Source organism: Notamacropus eugenii, chromosome 4 (genome assembly GCF_028372415.1).
Source record: "Notamacropus eugenii isolate mMacEug1 chromosome 4, mMacEug1.pri_v2, whole genome shotgun sequence".
NCBI lineage: Eukaryota > Metazoa > Chordata > Mammalia > Diprotodontia > Macropodidae > Notamacropus > Notamacropus eugenii.
In genome coordinates, this window is record NC_092875.1 from 77,450,668 (window position 1) to 77,472,703 (window position 22,036).

The 22,036-nt window shown below is 41.9% G+C and overlaps 1 protein-coding gene across 1 annotated transcript in view; it reads left to right on the forward strand.

Annotated features, from left to right (window-relative positions):
- Positions 1 to 822: 822 nt before the first annotated feature.
- The window catches only part of CACNA1A (calcium voltage-gated channel subunit alpha1 A), a 251,895-nt gene continuing 230,681 nt past the window's right edge, over positions 823 to 22,036 (forward strand). Inside the window, exon 1 of the mRNA XM_072602188.1 lies at positions 823 to 1,390. Within this exon, the coding sequence (XP_072458289.1) occupies positions 1,098 to 1,390 (293 nt within the window). The 5' untranslated portion in view covers positions 823 to 1,097. The remainder of the gene's footprint in view (positions 1,391 to 22,036) is intronic.

Here is a 22,036-nt window from a genome sequence, read left to right on the forward strand (position 1 = left end):
GATGGTGGATAGCACACACTCCTTGGGCTTTCAGGTTCGGATTTTACCGAATTTCCTTGCTGCATTCAAGCCCTAAGATGATGCCGAATTGAGACACACGCGCGCTCGCGCGCGCGCACACGCACACACATCAGGGCAGGAGCAGCAGCCGCGGGTGGGGATACAGGAAGAGCAAACAGCCCTGCGTCTTCAAGGAGCCTAACGCGTTCTTCCGAGCATCTTCCCTCACCCCCCTCCCCAGCCCCTCCAACCCCCCAATCTTTTCTTTTCCTCTTTTCCAACCCCCCCTTTCCCCCTTTAATTTGTTTCATTTTTTCTACATATATTTCATATATTTATTTATTTAGGGCTCAGAAGCAAATGCTCAAGTGATATAGAACGGGGGGGGGGGAAGGGTATTATCTGCTGGGTTTTCTTTTCTTTGCAAAGAATACATTTTATTGATTTATTTTTTTAAATGATTTTTTTGCGGGAGAAGATAGAACCGCACTCAGTTGCAGAGAGAAATCATTTTTGAAAAATGCAGTCCTGACCGGGACATCGGAGGGATTGAAGGTTGCATCGCGTTCCCGGTTGGGGGGCCGCTGGGGGTGGGGGGGTCCGCATTTCTTTAAAAACTGTCTATGTGGCAGCGGGATCTGGGAACCTAAGGTGGATTTTTTGGGAGGAAATTGACCTTTTGGAGGGGGTGGAGAGAGGTTTGCCTTGATTTCTTCATCAGGTATTATTTGCGTTGCTTGTCTTGCTCCCCCACCCCATCCTCCACCCCCCTTTCCCCCGTGCCCCGCCCCCGCAACCTCTCTGCCCGCCCCTCCTCCCCCCGAACAGCAAGGAAGATGTCCCGAGCCGCTGCTGGCCCCTGCTCTGGCCGGGCTGCTGCCTGAGCCGCACAGCGCCCGCCCCGCCGAGCCGAGCCGCCGCCGCCCGATGGGATGGGATGTGGAGCTGCTCCGCAGTAGCAGCAGCAGCAGCAGCAGCAGCAGCAGCAACCTTAGCAGCAACAGTAGCAGTAGCAGCAGCCGCCTTAGCAGCAGCAGCAGCGTCCGCCGCAGCATCCGCCGCAGCCTCGTAACCCTCGGCCCTTTCCTCTTTGCAGGATGGCCCGGTTCGGAGACGAGATGCCAGCCCGCTACGGGGGAGGAGGCGCCGGAGGAGGCGCTGGGGCAGTCGTGGGAGGTGGAGGCGGCCGGGGTGCCGGGGGCAGCCGGCAGGGAGGACAGCCTGGGGCGCAAAGGATGTACAAGCAATCCATGGCGCAGCGAGCCCGGACCATGGCTCTGTACAACCCTATTCCCGTCCGACAGAACTGCCTCACGGTCAACCGGTCTCTGTTCCTCTTCAGCGAGGACAATGTGGTGAGGAAATACGCCAAAAAGATCACCGAATGGCCATATCCTTTGCCAAAGACCCTCTCACCTGCCACTCCCCACCTCCTCTCCCTTCTCCTGCCCTGCCCTCCCTGCCCCCACCACTTGCATGGCCACCCTAGTTTGAAAAAGGAATAGGGCCCTAGGGCAGTGGGTCGGGAGTCAGCCTGCTTGGGGCCCTAGTCAAGAGTAGGGAATCAATCAGAGGGTTGGGGGCTGAAGAAGACAAGGGGGTGGTCATAAGAGGGAGCTGCTTTGGAGGGTTAGGGTTTTGCCAGACCAGACACAAAGCTGGAGCTACCATGTTGCTCTGTGGGGAACTGGATTACTCTTAGTGACTCAAATTAGGGCTGGGCAGGCCAGGCCATTGCACTCTCTTCCACCCAATGGGCTAAGATTGCAGAGGGGAGCTCTGGCTGGGGCTTTGAGGCCGGTTCAAAAAAAGAGTCGTTTGGCCAAGACAGGACAGGAGCCTTTGAGAGAGGGGAGCCTGGAGGAAGAAAGAGGGGTCTTAGTGGCTGTGCTTTCTCTCTGCTTCTTCTTTTCCTTGATGAGTGTTAGATACCAGAAGCTCATCAGTTGTAGGCCAGTCCAAAGGAGGACCAAGTGAACTCTTCACTTTCTGTGGTCTTCATTGGGTTGGAAGAGAAAGGACAGGGGGGCAAACTTGCTTTATCCAACTGCACCTGTACAGGTAGAGGAGGAGAAGGGAGACCGGGGACCATGTGAAGTCTACATGGAGATTGTAGGACTTCTTGCTGCACCCAGTTAATATGGTATAGTATGGTCCTAGATGCTTGGTCCAGATCTGTGAAGTAGTGTATTTGTATATGGGTGTTACTGCTATATGTCTGCATGCGCAGTTAACATATTCACTAAAATGGTCCTTAGAGGTGTTGGTTGCTATCATTCAACTTGGTAGGGCAAGCATAGATTTCCTCCTTCAGCAGAAATCTGACATGCCATCTTCTTACACTTGCCCATAAAAACCCAGTTTGGGTCATTGTGGTAGAGAAGGGAAAAGAAATCAGGCTACCTGGGCTCAGCTACTTATTCCTAAGACCTCCTCCCCTCCCTTAGTGATACATGCTACTTCAGGTGCCCTGGCGGACTGGGTGAGAGAACTGAAAAATTACCATCCATTTGGATACACCAACTTTGGTAGGTATAAATACATTTTTGTTAAAAAAAAAAAAACAACTCAAGGCTAAGTGGTTGGGGACCACATTTTTTCATTGATCCTCTATCAAAATGTACCTCAGAGTCTATCAGACCCCTTTGGACTTGTCTCTCCTTGAAATGGGGCTAGAGGAAGGTTTAGCATCACTTGAGCTGTATGTAGGGACTGGTCTTTGATTTGTTGCATGGGTCTGTTCAGTCTCATAGCAGGTCCCTAATCATGACCTAGATTCCATGTGAGCAAATTTGCTGGAATTGTCATGGTTAAATTTTCATTGAAATATGTTCGGTTTTTTTTAAATTTAAGGTTCCTCCTAGATTCTCTTATGATAAAAAATGGTCTGTGTGGTTGCTTGTGGTTAAAAGCTTTGGGTTTAATTCCTATTTGATTTTGATCCTAGAGCTGAGTGCTTTGCACCCACCAGGAACAGGCATATGCCTGAAGCCTACTAGCAATGGTGGAATGTTATTGGTGGGCCAGAGATTGAATGGAGCTGCTGACTTCTTTGGATTGAAATTTTAGTGGGGACCATAAATGTTTGAGGTGAATAAGTTGATGAGAACTCAATTTACCCCAAGGGCTGTGAGAATTAGTTGGTTCATTGGGAGGTCATGGGGGAGGAAGAAAGAGGGAGGAGATTACATCCCTAATCATAGGAATTCTATGAAAATTATTGATGGAAAATGACCACTATGATTACACAGCTCTTCAGAGTGGTTCCTGAGGGAAGAGCCTCCTAAAATGGGAAAGGTATTGCCTCAAATAATGGCTGAGGATTAACTAGTCAAAATGGTTGGAAATCCCCTTCCATTCCGGGGATTTCTGATATGCTCAGTAATAATAGTTCTGTTTAACTTTTCTTACCCAAACTTGGGAAGCTGGAGGTTAATAAAAGGTGGCTAGCACTCAACTGGAATTTCAGGAGCTACATCCTGTAGCCTTTTAGAACATGTGCTATGCAACAGTGGTTTTCCTGCAATCCCCTCTCTTTTGGAAGATTGCTTTGGGAACAGGCACAGTACTGACATGTTTTAGGAAAGAAAATGGTTTAAGTTCCCTTTTTCAATCTGATTTTGAAGCTAAAGGAAATGAGGGGAATGAGAGGCTTTATCCCGTGTCCTTAACTCGCCTCTGCCTAACCTAGATCACCTAGTAAATATCCCTGTTGAACAGGGGGACTTCAAAGGGCTTACCTAAAGGAAGGATTGCAGCTTGGCAGTGCAAGGCTAGAGCACAAGCCTTCATTTGGAATGCCATTGTTTGCTTTGGTGAGCTGTCCTAAAGCTCTTTGTAGCCTCAAAATCAGGTTTCCTGCATTCTCACTTGGCAGGTTGTGTGTGTCATCCAATTGCCCATGAGTGGTAAAGATAGTACTGTCCCCTCCTGAGGTGGAAGGCCTTTGCAGACAGATTTAACCAAGCAAAAGGGCATTGTGAGTGGAACACCCAGGACTAAATCCCAAGGCCTGAGATGATTTTAGGAAAGGTTGTGGCTAGGCACAGAGAAGTAGGATCATCCGCAGTGTGTTCAGTGCACAGAGAATGGAGGAGCCAGTGACACCCAAGGCTGTATGCAGACTCCAGACATTGAAGTTCCCAGGATGGAACATGGATTTGTCCACCACTCAAAGATACCTGTCATTGCTTGTTAGGTTGGATCTTTTATCTGATAATATCATTTAAGGAGGGCTGCTGAGCCAACTAGGGAGTGTGTTCCTGTCTGACATGTGGAATAAAGAGGACATGTGTGTTTTTATAGATAGAAATGTAAATCTAAGTCCAAATGCTTGCAGAAAGCTCTGATCAATAGAGAATGTTGTTTTCATAAGACTTAGAGCTGGGAAGGGTCCTGAGATATCATCTTCTAGGTATAGTAATCCCCATATTTTACTGATTTCGAGACTGGAGCTGAGGGTGGTAGCGTGACTTGTACTGAGGTCACACATCCAGTCAGTGGCAAAGCCAGTATTCGAATGGTATTTATTCATCTTATTCCAGGTTCAGTTCACTTTCCAAGACAGGGAGCCAACCTTAGAATTACTCTACCTTTTCCGTTGCCTCCTGTCACTCCCTTAGCACCCCACTCCCACCCTCTGAAGCCTGTAAAACAGTGAATTCTTCCCTTCTCAAAATGTAGAAAACTGAAATGAATAAAAGTCATTAAAATTGTTGCTTACATTAGTAATTTCTGTGAGTATACTGTTTTTCTGGAAGTAGGCTAACTGCATCCCCCTGGTATGAAGATTTCATCTATTGGCACGCACATTTAAATATGGTCATACTGGTCCCCAATGACTCCCAAAGAGTTTAAATCTGTCAGCTAACTAACATACAGCTGGTAACTTTGAGCCGGAGCTTCCTTTTCATGCTACTTTGTACTCTGAATTTCCTAGCAAAGCAAGCAGACTTCACTTCCTATTTCTAGGTCTGCTGATGCCAGCAGATCTCCAAATGAACTTGTCAGGGGGATTTGTCCCTAGAAGGGATGGCAAATTCAGGCATCTGTGTTTTGACGTAGTTGAGCCCTTCACTAACGAACCTGTGGTTCCGGTTTTTATGTTCATGGGAAGCCACAGAAATTGAGTTGGAAAGGAGCTCAGAGATCATGTAGTCCAAGCCATACCTGAACAAGAATCCTCCCCTACAACATTTCACACAAACCATTATCCGGTCCCCACTTGACGACAAGCAGTAATGGGGACTTTTGAAGGCGGCCCATTTGATTTTTGTACAGCTCTGTTAGGAAATTTTTCCTTTCTAAATTCTAAATTGAACTCTTTCCAGTTTCCACCCATTCCTCTTGGTCCTGACCCCTGAAGTCAAGCAGAACAAGTCTAGTCCTTTTTCCTTATGATTGCCCCTCAAATACTTGAAGACAACAACTGTGCCTTTCCCCTTCCCCCAACCTTCTCTACAGGCAGGCTTTTCAACTGATCCTCCTGTCTTTTTGAACCCTAGACATGTTGACCCCAGGATTTTTAGGAAGCCTGATTGATCAAAATTTACAAGGCACATTTTTTTTAAAAGCATAGATTAGAATTCATGACCCAAATGGGAATCTGAGAGAATCCGTGATTCTAAGGAGAGAGGAGCCCGCAGGTTGCTAGTGAATTATTGATGTGTACAGAGTAGATGCAATTTCTTTTATTAGATGCAGAACTATATAACTTCTTAACTTAGCTTGACTGGCTTATTCAGAAGGTAAAGCGACGAGGAGTGAGTTAATTTATCCTATTTTGTCAGGGAAATGACTTTTTTTTTCTGCTCTTGTTAAAATGATGGCAATGATAGGGTTAGGTCCTAGCTAGTTAAATTGGAGAAAGTGAGTAAATTGGTTCTGAAATGCATCTTTGCATCAGTACAGAGGAGACATGGATGGTTTTTAAACAATTGCAGTGCAGTAGACAAGATTCTCAGACATTAGGCTAATTAGTTCTGCCTCTATTGTGAATTAAATAGTGTTTTGAATGTTGTGCTCATGGATAATTTATTATTTCCTAAAATTGATAATAATTGTAGTCCTTGACCCTAATGTAAAGAAACTGGATTGTGGGTGGTAGGATGTTCATGGGGATGAAAAGGCTCACACCAAAGATGGACTGGAAAAAAAAATTAGCGGGAGAGGCATGCCAAAAATTGGAAAAAGCATGAGAGCCAAATATTTATAATTCTGTGGTGAAGCCAGCTTTCCAGAGTTTGGATTTGTTATTTTTCATTTGGGGACCATTTCGCCCTCTTGAAGGTGGTTTAGTACCTCCATTCCATTTCTTTATCTTGAGCACTCATGCTCCAGAGTACTTTCTTGGCTTTGGGGACACCATGACAGTGAATGTCCAGAGGGCAGGAGGCAATACTTTTCTGTACAAGTTCATTTGTTCTTTTTGCAAAAGGTGGGGGATGTGGGGAAGAGGAAGGAGGCATCTCCAGATTTGCACTAGAAAAGCTACAGCCACCATGAGAAATAAGAAAAGCAGCTAGAGAACTTGGCTTCTCAACATCTGGACCCTAACTCTGCTGTCTCCCTCTGTACACACACCCAAAGAAGACGTCTTTTCCTCATTCAATCATGGAGTCATAGGAATTAAAGCTGGCAAGATGCTTAGTAATCTTCTGTTTCAGCAGTATTTCAGTAGTGACAGATGAAAACTGCAATAATTATAATGAATACCTTTAGCTCACATGAGATAATAGAATACGATGTGTATTAATATTGGACAAGAAAGGAAGATAATGAAGTGGGCTTCTTACTGTGCAGTGGTCACTTTTCCCAAACTTGTTTAAATTTTGATGGAAAAAAAGGTGGGGGAATTTATTTGTGGGAGTTAGTGGTGGTGGTGGGGGAAGGTAGAAACTGATAAAGGAAGCTTTTATCATGGTTAGAGAGGGTAGATTCATTTGTATTTATTAATTTGACCATCTCTATTAGAAATAGTTAAAGGGCTACTTTTAGCAGAGTTTTGGCATTCATTTCAGGATGGAAAAACCCATGTCCATTTGGTCTATTTTCTACTCCTATCAGTTGCTTTCTCTCCTCAGGAAGAATGGGTGGCTTATCGAGGGGGCACAATGAGAAAGTAAGGAAAAGACACACACACACACACACACACACACACATACATACACACATGCACTAGCCATTCACTTTCTTATCCAACCCTTTACGCCCCTTGCTGCTATGTATCTTTGTTTTCTTGCCTTCATCTTTTTTGGATGTATCAGAGCACACCATTTCGAAGAGATTTGCAAAATGGAGGCCACACAGATTGTCAGGGACATTGTTAGCTGCTGCTCAAGCTACAGGGCAATCCAAGTGGGAGAAATTGCATCTGCTTCTTTCCTTTGGCCCCAGTGAGCTTTTCTGTTGTATTTCTTCTCTAAGTCCGTGCTGTCCTACTCTTCTTTCTGTCTCTAGTATTAGAGAGGAGAAGGTAGAAGGGAAGTGGCAGAAGAGGGGGTGAAGTAGCCTGTGGGAACATGCCATACTCGATCCTTTGTGGATTTCCAGTTAGCAATAATTTAAGCATTGTCTTATTGGAGATGCACCCATTTTTAGGGAGGGAAGGAGAGACAATACAAGCCAGAGTGATGTGGTCAGAGCATTGGTGGAGAGGTTATTTCTAGAGGAGTGAGTGAATCTGACCTCTGAGTAATGGGCATTTTATTTGAATGAGTTCTGTTTAGAAGTTGACTTTGTGTGGATGGCTAAAAGCAGACTAGTGTCTAGTGACACAGGATTTCTGAAGGCATCTTGCTTTCATTTCCACATTGAGCTTTGTTGCCTATCTCAGAGTTGGTAGATGTGTCTATTTTGACAAAGTAAATCCAGTGTATTTAGTTAGTTCTCAGCCAAGGTCTGGAAGCTTGGGACTCTTGGGATCAATCTGAACTCTCTGAAATGACCCTTAAGTAACAGTGGTCACCCAGATTCTGAAATGGAGGTGTGAGCTAAATTTGCTTGTGAACTCTTAAAACCAGGAAATGACATTCTTTTCAGCGTGTTTCATCTTTGTTTTTCTTTTTTGGCCATTGTGAATGTTTTATCAATCTTCTTAGAACATATATACATGAAACGCTGTCTGGAGTAGGAACATGAAGCCTTGATAATATTTTTTCAATCTTGAGACTAATTTAACTGATTCATCTTAAATAAGACATTAATCCAGAATTTCCTGCTCTGCAAGGGTTACAAAGATAATGACCTTCAAGAACCAATATTAATACACTTCGTAATCTATTATCTCATTGACCTTTATCACTTTCTTTAGTAAGAATAATGGATGCCCAGTGCCTCTGCTGACATTGCATTTTCCTCTATGAAATTTTTATGGTATGTTGTGGATTTTGTGAACAAGAAATCAGAAGTGGAGGTATCACAATGATAGAAAGGGAAGAACTGGCAAAGGGAGATTTTTTGGGAGAGGAAAGAAAATGGTCAGTCAAGGTGTGGATGATTTTAATCTGTTCTCTGTGGGGTGGCTAGCTTCAGCATGGTTCACCTGAGGTAACAGATGAGCCAGAACTTTCCCCCTCTCCAACCTTTCCAACACTTAAAGTGAGGTTTCTGTGGCTAGAGAGGTTGTTCCCCTTGAATTAAGGAGAAATCTTATGGGACTCTTGAGGGAGGGTCTTGGATATTCTCAAGAGTCATCCCACTTTGGCAGTACATGGGTCAAATGTAGGCTTTCAAATTATGACACATGAATGGTTTACCATGCAGCAATGGAATGTGGGTAGCATTTGGCAGATTTTAGTGGGCAGCTGCAGGGAGGGCTCTATTTATTGTATTCCTTTTGGCCAGAGAATGATCGATTTCCCATCATTCCTTGTCAGGTGTAGTAGGCCACTGTTAATGGTCCCAATTTCGTAAAACATACTAATTACTCCTGAACAATGTCTTGTTACCCTCTGGCTGAGCCCCATCTTGGTTTGGAATTCAAATGTTGAACACAGTTGGTAATTAATTGAGTTTTTTTGAAATATCTTCTGTATGTTCAGATAGTAGATAATACCAGAGAGACACAAGAAGTAAAGTATACATGAGTTATCTGGCTTTTAGAGCCTTAAAATCTTATTAAGGAGACATGATTAACATGCCTGAAACAGTCTGTTAATTATGCAAAACCATGCATACTCAAATGCTAAATTGTGCTTAGTGAATTGTGGTGATAAAGGAGTCAGAAAAGAGAGATCCATGTGGGCTAGCATGGGCCAAGGAGTGCTCCTTGCTGGAAGAAGGTGGAATGTGAATTGAGCCTTTTAAAACAGTAAGATTTAGATAATTAGAGAAGATTAGGAAGGGTAGACTCTCTAGAAAAAAGGCATAGAAGTAGAGGGAACCTAGCTCAGGAGATGGGTTTGACTGGAGTATCAGGTCTGTATTGGAGAGTAATGGGCAACAATGTGGTATTGTACAAATTTATGAACGGCTTTGGAAATCATATGAAGAAGCTTAGATTTGATGGGATAAGAAATAGGGAGCCCCTGCTGGTCTGTTTGTTTAACAAATAACAACAAGAAACATTTATTGAGATCACTTTGGGCTAGGCATTGTGCTAAATGCTGGGCGTCCAGGTACAAGCAGAAGGAAAGATTTCCCTTTTCTGCTCTCAAGGAGTGTAAATTCTAATGGAGTAAGTCAACCAGGGCAGCTAGGTGGAGAAGTAGTAGATAGAGCACCTGGAATCAAGAAGATCTGAGATCAAAACCAACCTCAGACACTTACAAGCTATGTGACTCTGGGCAAGTCACTTAACCCCTATTTGCCTCAGTTCCTCATCTATAAAATGGGGACACACTGAAGAAGAAGATGACAAACCACTCCAGTATCTTTGCAATGGAAATTCCATGAATAAAATCCACGAGATCGCATAGAGTCGGACGTGACTGAATGACTAAATAAGAACAAAGGCAACACATAAAAAAAAGAATTGAAAAGAGGAGTGGGGCAGAGGTGAAGGTACCTGATCCAGGGACATGTTAGAGAAAGTCCTGTGGAGAGTCACAAGGGTGGCCTGGACAGGAATGAAGACATGACCAGCCTGGGCCTCCTCCTTTGAATGGAGGTTTTGGGAGGAGCCAGCCTGATCAGAAGAAGAGGCAGAAGAGGTGGAGGGTACTTTTGATGTGAGAAGTAGTCCAGGGGTGAAGGGAGCTTCTAGGATGAAGAGTTTTTTATGGTGTGGTATAGAAAGTCTGGAGTGTAGCTTGAAGAGAGATGAACAGTAAAGTCTCTCTGAACCTCAGTGTTCTCATTTATAACATGTGGCGGGGGGGGGGGCGGGGAAGAAATATCATTGTTGTGTTAGAGGCAAAGTCAGAGGCTGATGCAATAATCCAGGTGTAAAGTGACAGGACCTACTCAAGGGAAAGGGAGAAGGAAAAAGGTATGAGTGAGAGATTTCCAAGAAACAATGGATAGGACTTGGTGCCTGAATGGAGGAAGGGAGGTCAGAGGTTTTGAGCTGGTGAGAATGGACCACAAAATGATGAGAGCCAATGTGTTTGAAGAGGAAGAGGGTCAGCTTTCAGTTTCCAACTAGATGCTGTGGTAGAGTAAAAACAAACAAACAAACCTGTTGGATTTGAGTTAAGAGGTAAAGGACATAGGTTTGAATCCTGGCTTTGCCACTTTAAGCAAGTTGTTTTATGTCTCTGGGCTTCTATTTCCCTATCTATATAAAGTGAGAAATGAACTAGATGATCCCTGAGGTCCCTTCTAGCTACAGATCTTGTGTTCCTATGAAATAATCAATCAACAGAGATATAGGAATTGAGCTGGTGGGCATAAGAAGACAGGAGACGCAGGGAAACTCAGTGGATAGAGAGTTGACTTGAGAGTCACCTGGCTTCAGATGTGTGATGCTGGGAAAATGATACCCTAGCTAACTTTCAGAGAACTTAAGTTGCAGAAGATTGCTGATCTTTGATGGGAGATCCCGACACTGGTGAAATCTTAAGTTCAGATGGTAATGATAATTTTTTTTAAGGAGAAGACAAGTCAACAGAATTTTGAGGTGTAGATATAGTGAAATTTACATACTGGGGTCAGGAAGAATTTGATTTCTCTTAGTACCTTAAGACTCCATAGCTCATGCCAAGACTGCCCTGTCAGCTAAGGTCTGTCCTTATTACTTAGCTAAATTTTCTAATTAAATTTGGATCTTGAAGGCTCCATTGGATCTTTCTACATTTCCACCAGCTGAATACTTCTTAGCTTAGCTCCGGAGCTGAAAGCCACTCCTTACTGAGATGATGTGTACCAGATGTACTGAGATGACGCTTGATTGTCTGCAGTTCCAATTGGCATAATTCTTCAGAGACAGATTTTTCCAGGTCTACCCTTGTCTTTTCTGTTATCTCTTCAATGATTTCTTCATCAGGTCTTTGAAGGTCTGATTCATCTGCATTCATAACTTCTTTGGGAACCAGGTCAGGTTTTTTTTAGGGTATCTCAGGTGAGCAAGCTAGAGGCCTGGATCAACTCTTCCTTGTGTAAGAAGTCCTCCCGTCTTAGGGCTAACCTCATTCTGTAGTCACCTATAATCCCTGATTTACTCAAGGCTCCTGAAACTTTGATGCCACTTCCCCCAGGAAGCCTATCCTGTTTCTCCTAATTGCTAGTACCCTCCACCACCCCCTTACCTCTACACCTCCCTGCCCCCAATCCTGCAATTACTTTCTATATATTTTATATATTTAATCTCTAATGTGTGTGTGTTCATCCTTCATTGCCGAAGAAGACCAAGTCTCTAATAGGAAGGAAGAAAGGAAGGAAGGAAGGAAGAAATGGGTACTTAGTGAGCACCTACTATGTGTCAGGCATTATGCTAAACACTTCAGAAATATTATCTCATTTTATCCTCACAACAACTCTAAATGGTAGGTGTTATTATGGTCCCCTTTCTATACTTGAGGAAACTGAAGCAGATAGCAGTTAAGTGACTTGCCCAGGGTCACACAGCTAGCAAGTTTCTAAGGCTAGATTTGAACACTGGTCTTCCTGACTCCAGGCTCAGAGCACTAGTCACTGTGCCACCCAGACACCTCAATAGAATATAAGTTGCTTGAAGGGAGGGACTATTTTGTTTTTGTGTTTCCAGCATCTAGGACATCTAAGACATAGTAGGTACTTAATAAAACCTTACTGAATGAATATTAGCCCAGGCTACCCTTGCTGCATAGCTTAGGACCCCTGGAAAAGTAGGGTAGACAATGAGTTGATGGCATTGCCATTCCTACTTCCTTTGAACCTGTGTGGGGAGCTCTAAGAGGGGGTGATTCTAGTTCTTTCGGGAGGATGCTTATGATAAGCCGAGAAGCATCAGGGAGGGGCACTTGGCAGAGATGACATTCACACCAATTTGGAATGTTTGCCGTTCTCTCACTGAGTGATGCTGAAGGTGACAGAGGCTTAGGACTTTTGAATGTCTTGGAGTTTAATTTATACATGCTTTTTATATAGGAATCTAAGCCAGCTTTTTGGGTGACCTTTGGATACCACATGATCAACAGGCTTGCTGCAGACATATACACGAATACATGGCTGTATATATAGAAGGCTATATTTAGAGAGCTCTCACTCTATATCTGTTAGCGAATGTTGAGATGAAAGCTACTGCCTCCTCCTTTTCTTTTTCTTCCTCCTGGGTCTTTCAGTCTGGGTGTTTGGCCCATTTTACAGATCATGTCTCACTTGTATATCTTGGCAGCCTAATTGCTCCTGGTATATATTATAACTCTGTAGCCCTTGATGTGCCCAAGCAGGTCTGACCTTGGCTGTAAGTGGAGAAGGCAGTGGTCTGTGTGGTGTAGTTTGGGGAGTGCCCCATGGCCACCAAATACACCAAATGTTTCCGCCTCCCTTGGTCCAAGGAGGCCAAAAACCTGCCATTACAGAGTCACTTCTTTCACAATAGATCAGTAAAGGAATAGTTTGTTAACATTTAGAAAGGGGAACTATAAGCAATAAGAGTCAGCATGACTTCATCAAGAATAGGTTATGCCAAATTAACCCCATTTCCTTTTGTGATGGGAATGCTAGAAGGGTGTATTGGGAACGCTGCAGGCTTAGCAGATGGATTTCAGCAGGGCATTTGACAAAGAGGCTCATGGTATCCTTATGGGGAAGATAGGGAGAGACAAGTGGACTAGATGATAATAAAGTTGGATGGATTCAGAACTGATCAACTTATGGGACCCAAGAAGTCCTTATGAAAGGATTAACATCCACTGGAAGAGGGAGGTCTGTAGTAGAGGGCCCCAGGAATCTGCCCTTGGTATTTTCTGCTTAATATTCTGTCACTGGCTTGGATGAAGACATAGATGTCATATGTGTTCACTTTTCAGATAATATAAAGTTAGAAGGGATAGTGAGCACATATTATATAAGAATGAAGATTAAAAAATATTGTCTAATAAGAAGACACTTTATAGGAAAAAAGAAAGGAAATAAACATTTGTGAAGCACTTACCATACATCAAGCACTGTGCTAGTTAAGTCCAGCTTTTGCATTTGAGTCTGTACAAGGTGGAGGAGGCACAATGAGACAGCAGCTCATGTGAAAACGATCCGGAGCCTTGGGTGGACTCAGCATTCTGTGGAAGTCAACTGTGAAACTTGGTAGACAAATAAGTTGACTAAATCTTGAATTGTATGAAACATGTTGTTCGGTCATTTCAAACTATTCGTGACCCCATTTGGAGTTTTCTTGGCAAAGATAGTGAAGTGCTTTGCCATTTCCTTCTCCAGCTCATTTTAAAGATGAGGAAACTGAGGCAAAAAGTGTGAAATGACTTGCTCAGAGTCACACAGCTAATGAATGTCTGAGGATGGACCTGACCTCTGATCTTCCTGACTCCAGACCTGGTGCTCTATCCACTTCACCAGTTAGCTGCCCCATATGAAACATAATATCTAGAACAAGAGAGGTGATAATCTTGCGTACTCTGCCCTGGTCAGACCATAGCTGAAGGATATTCTACATTGTAGGAAGAATACTGACAAAATTCCTGAGGAGGGTGACCTAGAATGGTAAAGAGATGAAACCTTTATGTAAGAGGAATAGTTGAGGACTTGAGGTTATCTAACTAGAGGAAGAGAAGCTTTAGAGAGTAATAGGAGAGCAATCTTCACTTGTCTGAAGAGCTTTTCAATGGAAGAGACTCTCAATTTGTTCTCCCTAGCCCAAGAGGGCAGAACTAGCCTTATGTTAGAAGCTGTAGAAGGGAAGATTTAGATAAGAAAAAATGTCTTAACTGGAACTGTCTAAAAAGAAAATCGACTGCTTTGGGAGCTAGTGAGTTCCCTGTGTCTGGAAATCTGCAAGCCCAATTTGGAGGACCACTAGTTTGGTTTATTATAGAGAGGATTGCTAGTCAGAAAGATGTTAGACTCCAAGGACTCTTTCAGTTCTTGAGATTCTGGGTGATTTTGGGTATGAGTATGGTCTCAAATTGACTTCCTTCATGGTATTCCTGAAAGTTGGACATATAGGTATAGGACTCAGCTTTGAAATAATAAGACTTATTTAGAGATCCTTTGGTTTTGGATACCTCTGTCCAGTTACCTGAGTCTTTGGCTATCAGACAAATCTATTATCTGATTTTTTTTTCCCTAATTTTGTCAGAATAGTATCGTGGGCCAATGGCATCCCACATTCGTTTCAATGAATCTCTGAGGATAGAGCACATTTCTTTTGGTCCTTAAATTCTCTTGGTAGGCAATATGGCATAGAGTGCTGTCTTAGATTGAGGATAGGCTAAGGTTCAAATTCTGCCTGAGATATTTACTAGGTATGTCACTTAAGTGCTGTCTGCCTCAGTTTCCTTGTCTATAAAAATGAGGATACTAGTCGCACCTTCTTCCTGAGATTATTGTGAGGATCAAATGAAATCGCATATGTGAGGTGCTCTGCAAACCTTAAATATCTAGTTAGTATTATGGCTATCATCTCCCATGATATCCCCAATTCCTGGAGAGAAGCAAGTCCCTTCTGCTCATCAGATTCTTGGAAATTCTCTGCCCTAACAGTAGTTTTCACTTGTTGCCTTTTTCTATCACCTGGACACAAGGAGTGGGTGGAGGAAGAGAGATAGAACAGGGGACTGTCTATGACTTTTCTTTATATTTTCCTTTTCTGGAGATCAGAGAGAGAAATCCTACTTGACCTTGGGTATCCATTTTTACGGAAGGCTAACGCTTAGTGCTCAGTTAGGTCTTTGTTGGGTTTGCAGGATGTCAACTGAAGATACTGGAGCAGAGAACCAAGTGATCAGCTAATTGATTCTCCTGTGGTGAGGTGGTAGCTAGTCAAGTCAATATAGTTCAACAGATATTTATGAAGCACCTATGATGTGCAAAGCCTTGTGGTAGGTTCTGGAGAAGATAAAACTTAAGCTTAGATCAGACATGGTTGCTGTCTTCATGGAGTTTACATCCTAGCAGGAGGATATGCCACATACGTAGATAACTATAGTGGGAAGTAATCCAGAGGAACATCACAGAGGTGTAAGCAAAGAACTTTGCAAGGTCCAAGGAGAAAAAGAACATTGTGAATTGGGGGGGCTCAAGGAAGGTTTCTTGAAAGAAAATAGCATTTGATTTGGCTTTAAAAGCTAGATAATAATTCAGCAGGTAGATAGCTGGGGGAGGGTAGCAAAATGAAGCATTCTAGGCATAAGAAATGGCACCTCCTTTGTATATGTGTGCTTTTTTTGGGAAGCCAGTTGTTAAATGTTTACCAGCATACTACTCCCCGTATTGATTGTTAAAGAAAGTCAGGGATTCTGTGAGGCAGATGGGAAAGGGCAATGTATTGAAAGCCAGTCCAAAGTCATAGACCTGGTAGATGTAACACTTTGTATGGGAAACTGCACATAGGCCAGTTTTCTTGGAAAATAAAATGTCTGAAGAGTAGCATGTAATTATCCCCAAAAGGTAGACTGGAACAATATTGTGAAGGTCTTGGAATGTCAAACAAAGGAGCATTTATTTATTTGATCCCGGAGGAAATGGGGACCCATTGTAGCTTCTTGAGCAGGGGAATGACTTGGTCGGAGCTGTGCTTTGGGATTACCAATTTGACAGCCTTATGGAGGAGATGTTAGGGAGAAGGGAGAGCCTAGGAGGAGGGAGACCAATTAAAAGGTCAAGAGGTGCTAAGGTCTCAACTAGGGTGATGGCTGTGTGAGTGAAAATGAGAGCATGAAAGAAATGCTGTGGAAGAAGAATCAACACTTTGCAGCTGAATATGGGGGAGGGAATGAGAAAGAATGGGAAGTTGAGGTAAGTGTCCATTCTTCACTTTCTGGTGGGTTGAAAACTTCTGAGACATTCTGGTAGACAAGATTGGAAATTAAATGGGGAGCCTGAAGAAGAGTTTCAGGACCTAGAAAGTGAGATGAATTTATTCAACTGCCTGGAGGTCCTTAGTGTAGTGGTGTATAGGAGACCAGAACTGGATTTCTCAGTGGGGGGAGGGGGATGGGACATGTATCTGAAGGACAGTAGAGTATGATGGAGAGCCCAAGATTTGAGATCAGAAGACCAGAGTCAGAATCTTAATTCATTTAGTTACTACCAGTGTGGTCTTGGACCAGTCCCTTCTTATTTCCTCCCCTCCTCTGTAAAGTGAGATGACTGGACTGGATGGTTTCTGATTTAAATCCAATAATCCTTTCAAAAGAGAGTTTGTTCTGGGCTAGGTGCCAGGAATAAATTCTGTATTTGGGGGTAAATTTTGCAGAAATACATAATAATATGTAATAACATTTAGAATGCAGAGATTCTTAACCTGACTCTGCAAGGGGTCCATTGAGAGATTTGTGAACTTGTACAGAAAAAAAATGACATCTTTTATTTTTAAAAGTTATTTTAAAAAATTTAGACAAATACTAAAACTTAAATACATAATAAGAAAAGAAGAAGAAACATTATAAACTTAAATATAAAATAAGGAAAGAAAAAACATGGCATGTGCGCAGCGGAACACAGGAGAGGATTCAAAATATATAGCAATAACTTCTCATTTCAAGAAAGCCAATACTGTGCATTAAGCTGAAAATTGTCCATCTTTTCTTTGCTTCCTTGTAGGTTTTCTTTTGTTTGTCTTTATTTTCATTAACCTTTGGCAACTCCCTGTGTTTTATGCATCGAAAACCATAATTCTGAGAGGGGGTCCATAGTCTTCACCAGACTCCCAAAGGAGTCCATGACACAAAACAAGTGAAGAAGCTCTGATCTTGATATTTGGAGGTGTCCCAAATATCTGGAGGAGTCTGTCTTGCTTTTTCATTATTTTTCTTGAAGGGAACATTGGATTATTTGTCTGAGATGGGAGGGTTGCCTTGGGAGTGTTTCAGAAAGTTATTCTTTTAGCAAGACTGACACACACTCATGCAGAGATGGCTGAATGTGAGCAAGAGCTTTGTTTGCTTTGCCCTTTTTTCCCACACTCCCCTTCCCGATTTTGCCAGTTTTCTGAACTAAATGATCTTCACTAAGGTCCTTCCCTGCTCTTACATCCTCTGATTCATTGTTCTCTAAGTCTTATGCAGCACTCCCATGCTAAAATGCCACCATCACCTTCCGTGCTAATGGGGAAGAATTCTCTCTGGCTGTAAGATGGCAGAGCTCTTTCTGTGAATCCACCTGTTTTCCTTCTTGGTTTTCCCAGGGAAGGCTCTCTGGAGAGATTTTTCTCTCCACCTCCTCTTTCCTGAATTGAGTCCAAGTGGGATAACACATTATTAGGTGGGGCTCTTTCAGAGAATATTTCTAAGAGGGTTTCTATAATAATAATTATTATAATACATGTACAAAGGGTGCTTTCCCACAAATAACATTATTTGAGGGTTTCCCTGGCTGGAAATGACCTGACATGTGGACGTGTTAGCCCTCAAGAGGCATCTCCAGGAAGATAGACATGACTCATTAAAGTGCCTACAGTGGAATTTGCAAAGAGCAAAATGAAATAAGTTCATGTATGCTAAATACATTCTAGTCTCCCATTCTTTAGTCCCGTGGACTTCTCTTCATTCCATGAAAGCTCTGATACTGCATCCAAGCCCTTTTCTCTCAGGTATCACAAAGCACCCTTTTCCCAACCTCCCCTGTCCTACCTTCTATAATAAGATCTGACCTTTATCATGGAAATCAGTATCTCACAGAAAGCAGTCAAACACTACTGTGTTTCTTTCCTTGCTAGCTTCTCTTGTACCCAGTGCCCATTGTCTCTCCTGACTTCAAGAGAAACTCTTTGAAAATCATGTAAACAATATTGGAATTGGGACAACATGATATACGTGGTGCAGATGAGGGTCTTTATTTCCCTAGGGAATTCTAGGGAAAAAAATAGCAATATTGTATTATTTTTTCATATGCATATATCTGTCATTTAAAAAATATTTTATTTTTTCAATTACATGTAAAAACAAATTTTAGCATTCATTTAAAAAAATTTGAGTTCCATATTCTTTTCCTTCCTCCTTTCTCTCCCCTGCATTGAGAAGGCAAGCATTTTGATATGTATTATATATGTACAGTCATGCAAAACATTTCCATAATACTCATGTTATGGAAAAAATATAGACCATAAAGCAATCCCCCACAAAAAGTAAAGTAGAAGATAGTATGCTTTGATCTGCATTCAGAGGCCATCAGTTCTTTCTTTCTTTGGAAGTGGTTAACATTTTTCCTCTTAAGTCCTTTGGAATTGTGTTAGAACTTAGATCATTGTACTTCTGAGAAGTCATTCGCAATTGATCATTGTACAATATTGCTATTGATGTACAATGTTCTTCTGATTCTTCTCACTTTACTCTCCATCAGGCTTTTCTGAAAACATTTTCTCCTTGTTTCTTATAGCACAATAGTATTCCATTACAATCATATACTACAGCTTCAGCCATTCCCCAGTTGATGGGCATCCCTTCCATTTCCAATTCTTTGCTGTCACAGAAAGAGATGTTATAAATGTTTTTGTACACATTTATTTAAAAAAACTCAACAGATCTCTTTGGGATGTAGACCTAGTAGTGATATTGTCAGGTCAAAGGGAATGCCTAATTTTATAGTCCTATGGACAGAGTTCCATATTGCTCTCCAGAATAGTTGGATCAGATTACAACTTCACCAACAGGGCATCTGTGTCTCAATTTTCCCACATCTCCCTTCAGCATTTGTCATTTTCCTTTTCTGTAATATTAGCCAGTCTGATTGGTGTGAAGGAGTACCTCAGAGATGTTTTGATTTGCATTTAATTTGCATTTTAATTTCATTTCTTTGCCTGAAAACTGTCTGTTCATATCCTTTGACCTAAGTGTTATCCTTCACAGAAGAATTCAAGCTTTTTGAGATGAGGGATAGGTCAGGTTTGTCTTTGTATCCTGGTTGTCTATCATGGTTTCTCACATGAAGAAGGAGCTTAATAAATGCTTATTGATTAATTGATTGATTTCTGCTTTTTCTCAAAGGATGCCTTAGAATTGGTGTCCTATATTTTTTCTTAACTTTTATTTTTAATGGAATATTGAGGTTTCATAGAGTCATAGCCTTCAAGTTCTTCAGAGTCAGAACACACCTTTTCTCAGGCCCAGACACCTGCATATCAAAATGGTAGAAAGCTAGGTCTTTAAAAAAATTATTGGGCAAAAAGATCACCCCACAAAAGCAAAACATGACTATCTAGAAGCCTGTAGTTCTTTGTTGCATATTTTTCTTGGTGGGAGAATGCCATGCTAACATTAGTGATCGCTTTTTCCAGTCTGATTCCTAATATCAAGCTCCCTGGGCTTTGTCCTGCTGAGAATGGGTGTAAGCTGGTTAATTCCAGCAGCAAGTCCCATGTCATACTCTCCAGGGTCCTGATATAAAGGCAAGGTTTCATCTCAGCTGGATTTCTCCTAGTTAAATATTTAATAAATAATACATGCAGCCTGTGATGCTGGGGATTGTTTGATAGTGAAATTAATGAGAGTTGTAGGCACCACACATGGCTATTTCAGAGCAAGTCAGCATTCACTTTTCAGGTACCCTGGTGATGATGAACCATGCTGTTCATTTTCTTCTTTTCCCCCTTTTCCTTGATCTCTCTCTTCTCTCTTCTTTCCCTCAATTATTCTTTTCTTCCACTTCCTTCCACCTCTCACTTCCTCCCTGTATTTCCTTTGGCCTCCTCCTTTCTCTTCAATTCTCATGTTTTAATTTCTTATCTAGCAGCTACCCTTTTCCTCTATATCTATTGAAGTGTTTCCCTTTATGTCTATACATCTTTATCTGTATTCTTTGTACTCTTTCCTTGGGTCTTTTTCTTTTCATCTCATCTGCACTGCACTTTCCTCTGTCTTTCTTTTGTCCGTTTGTCTAATCTATAAGCACATGCTTTAAAAACCAAACCAAACCATTGCCTATAGGATATCAGTTCCAAGTTTTTTGTTGGATGTATCCTTGAGATGAGATATTTGCTACAAGTATCCTTCAATGATCCAGTCAACAAAGACTACCATTGTGTACTCCTCAGTTCATTAGTCTGCCAGGAGAGCTTGTAGGGGCAATTATATCTTATTATGGTTATGGTAATATATTTATTACTATGTAGTGGTACATTGTTCTGTTTTATGTATGATCTGTTTGATGCAGGTATACCTTCAGTGATAGATTAAAACCTATCTATGCCTTCTCATCCTATATTATTCATCTCCCTGTCTTTAAATCTTCAATAGAGGATTTGCCCAGTGTGCTAGAAGCTTTCCTTTAATGCCTAGGCTGTTCATCTGTTCTTCCTTGCTTTTATTGTATGACTGTCTTCCTTCATTTTCCCATCATATATGTCCTAGATGGTATATTTCATGCCACCTCTAATTTGTAAGCCATCAGTGGCAATTTATACATGTTACAGAGATCTGCCACACATTTACCCATCTGCCCATACATCACCCAGAGTTTTAAATCTTTGGGGATTGTGACCTTACATGATTCTTTGCCATATATGCCGTATATTTGCCAATATGTCCTGATTAGGACGAATAATGAATTCTGTGGATTAGTCACTTTTGTTTGAATTCATACTGAATATTTCCATTGAACTGAAATCAATGGACATATTTTACGTAATTACAACTTCAGATAGTGTGAATTTGAATACCTGTGACCACTTCACAGGATTCATCATTCACATCAGTGAAGACTTGGCTGTTGCATCACTGGAAGAATTTTGATCTTAAAAAAGATGAGTTTTTTTGATGTGATGAAGCAGCTTGTGATTGTTGAAAGTACTCCAAAATATCTCAAGTTCAACTCAACCCTCTTACTCTCTCCTATTCAGTTCTGAATCCAGGTCATTGTCCTTTAGAGCACCTGTTAAAAATGTATGTACTGATAAGGAACTGCCCATTCAACCACATCTCCTAGTCTATAAATGGGCATTTATCATCCCTTTGGTTTTCCCTGTGTGAATTGTTAGGCCAGTCTCTTTTGAGCATATTTAGAATGAATTTAAGGAGACTCCATACTGTGCAATTAATTAAGCTTCACATCTAAGAGAAAATCCTCAACATCTACGGGGAATCCTTAAGCCTTTGGATGCTGCAGAAGAGATCCTGCATGACATCAGGAGAGAAGTGATTGATAGGAATTTATGGAAACCTTGGAAGATACTGACTATGTCATCTTAGAATTTATGACAAAGAAGGAAAGCAAGCCAGGAATAGTCTGATGTGCATTCTAGATTTTGGGAGAGCAAAAGGTTCAGATAAAAAATAGGTAGGATCCCATGGATTAAAATATAGAGAAAAAAGCTAGTTCAGCAGGTCAGGGAAATTGGCAAAGAAGAATTTTGAAGACAAAGAAAAATAATTCTGATGAAGGGAGAATTGTTTGAAGGGACCCGTGTGACTGCACAGGCAACTCATCAACCAACCTAAATTTAAAACACATCCACTCGAAAGATGGAAGCAAGAGCAGTTAGCAGACCATAGATACAGAAGCATAGCAC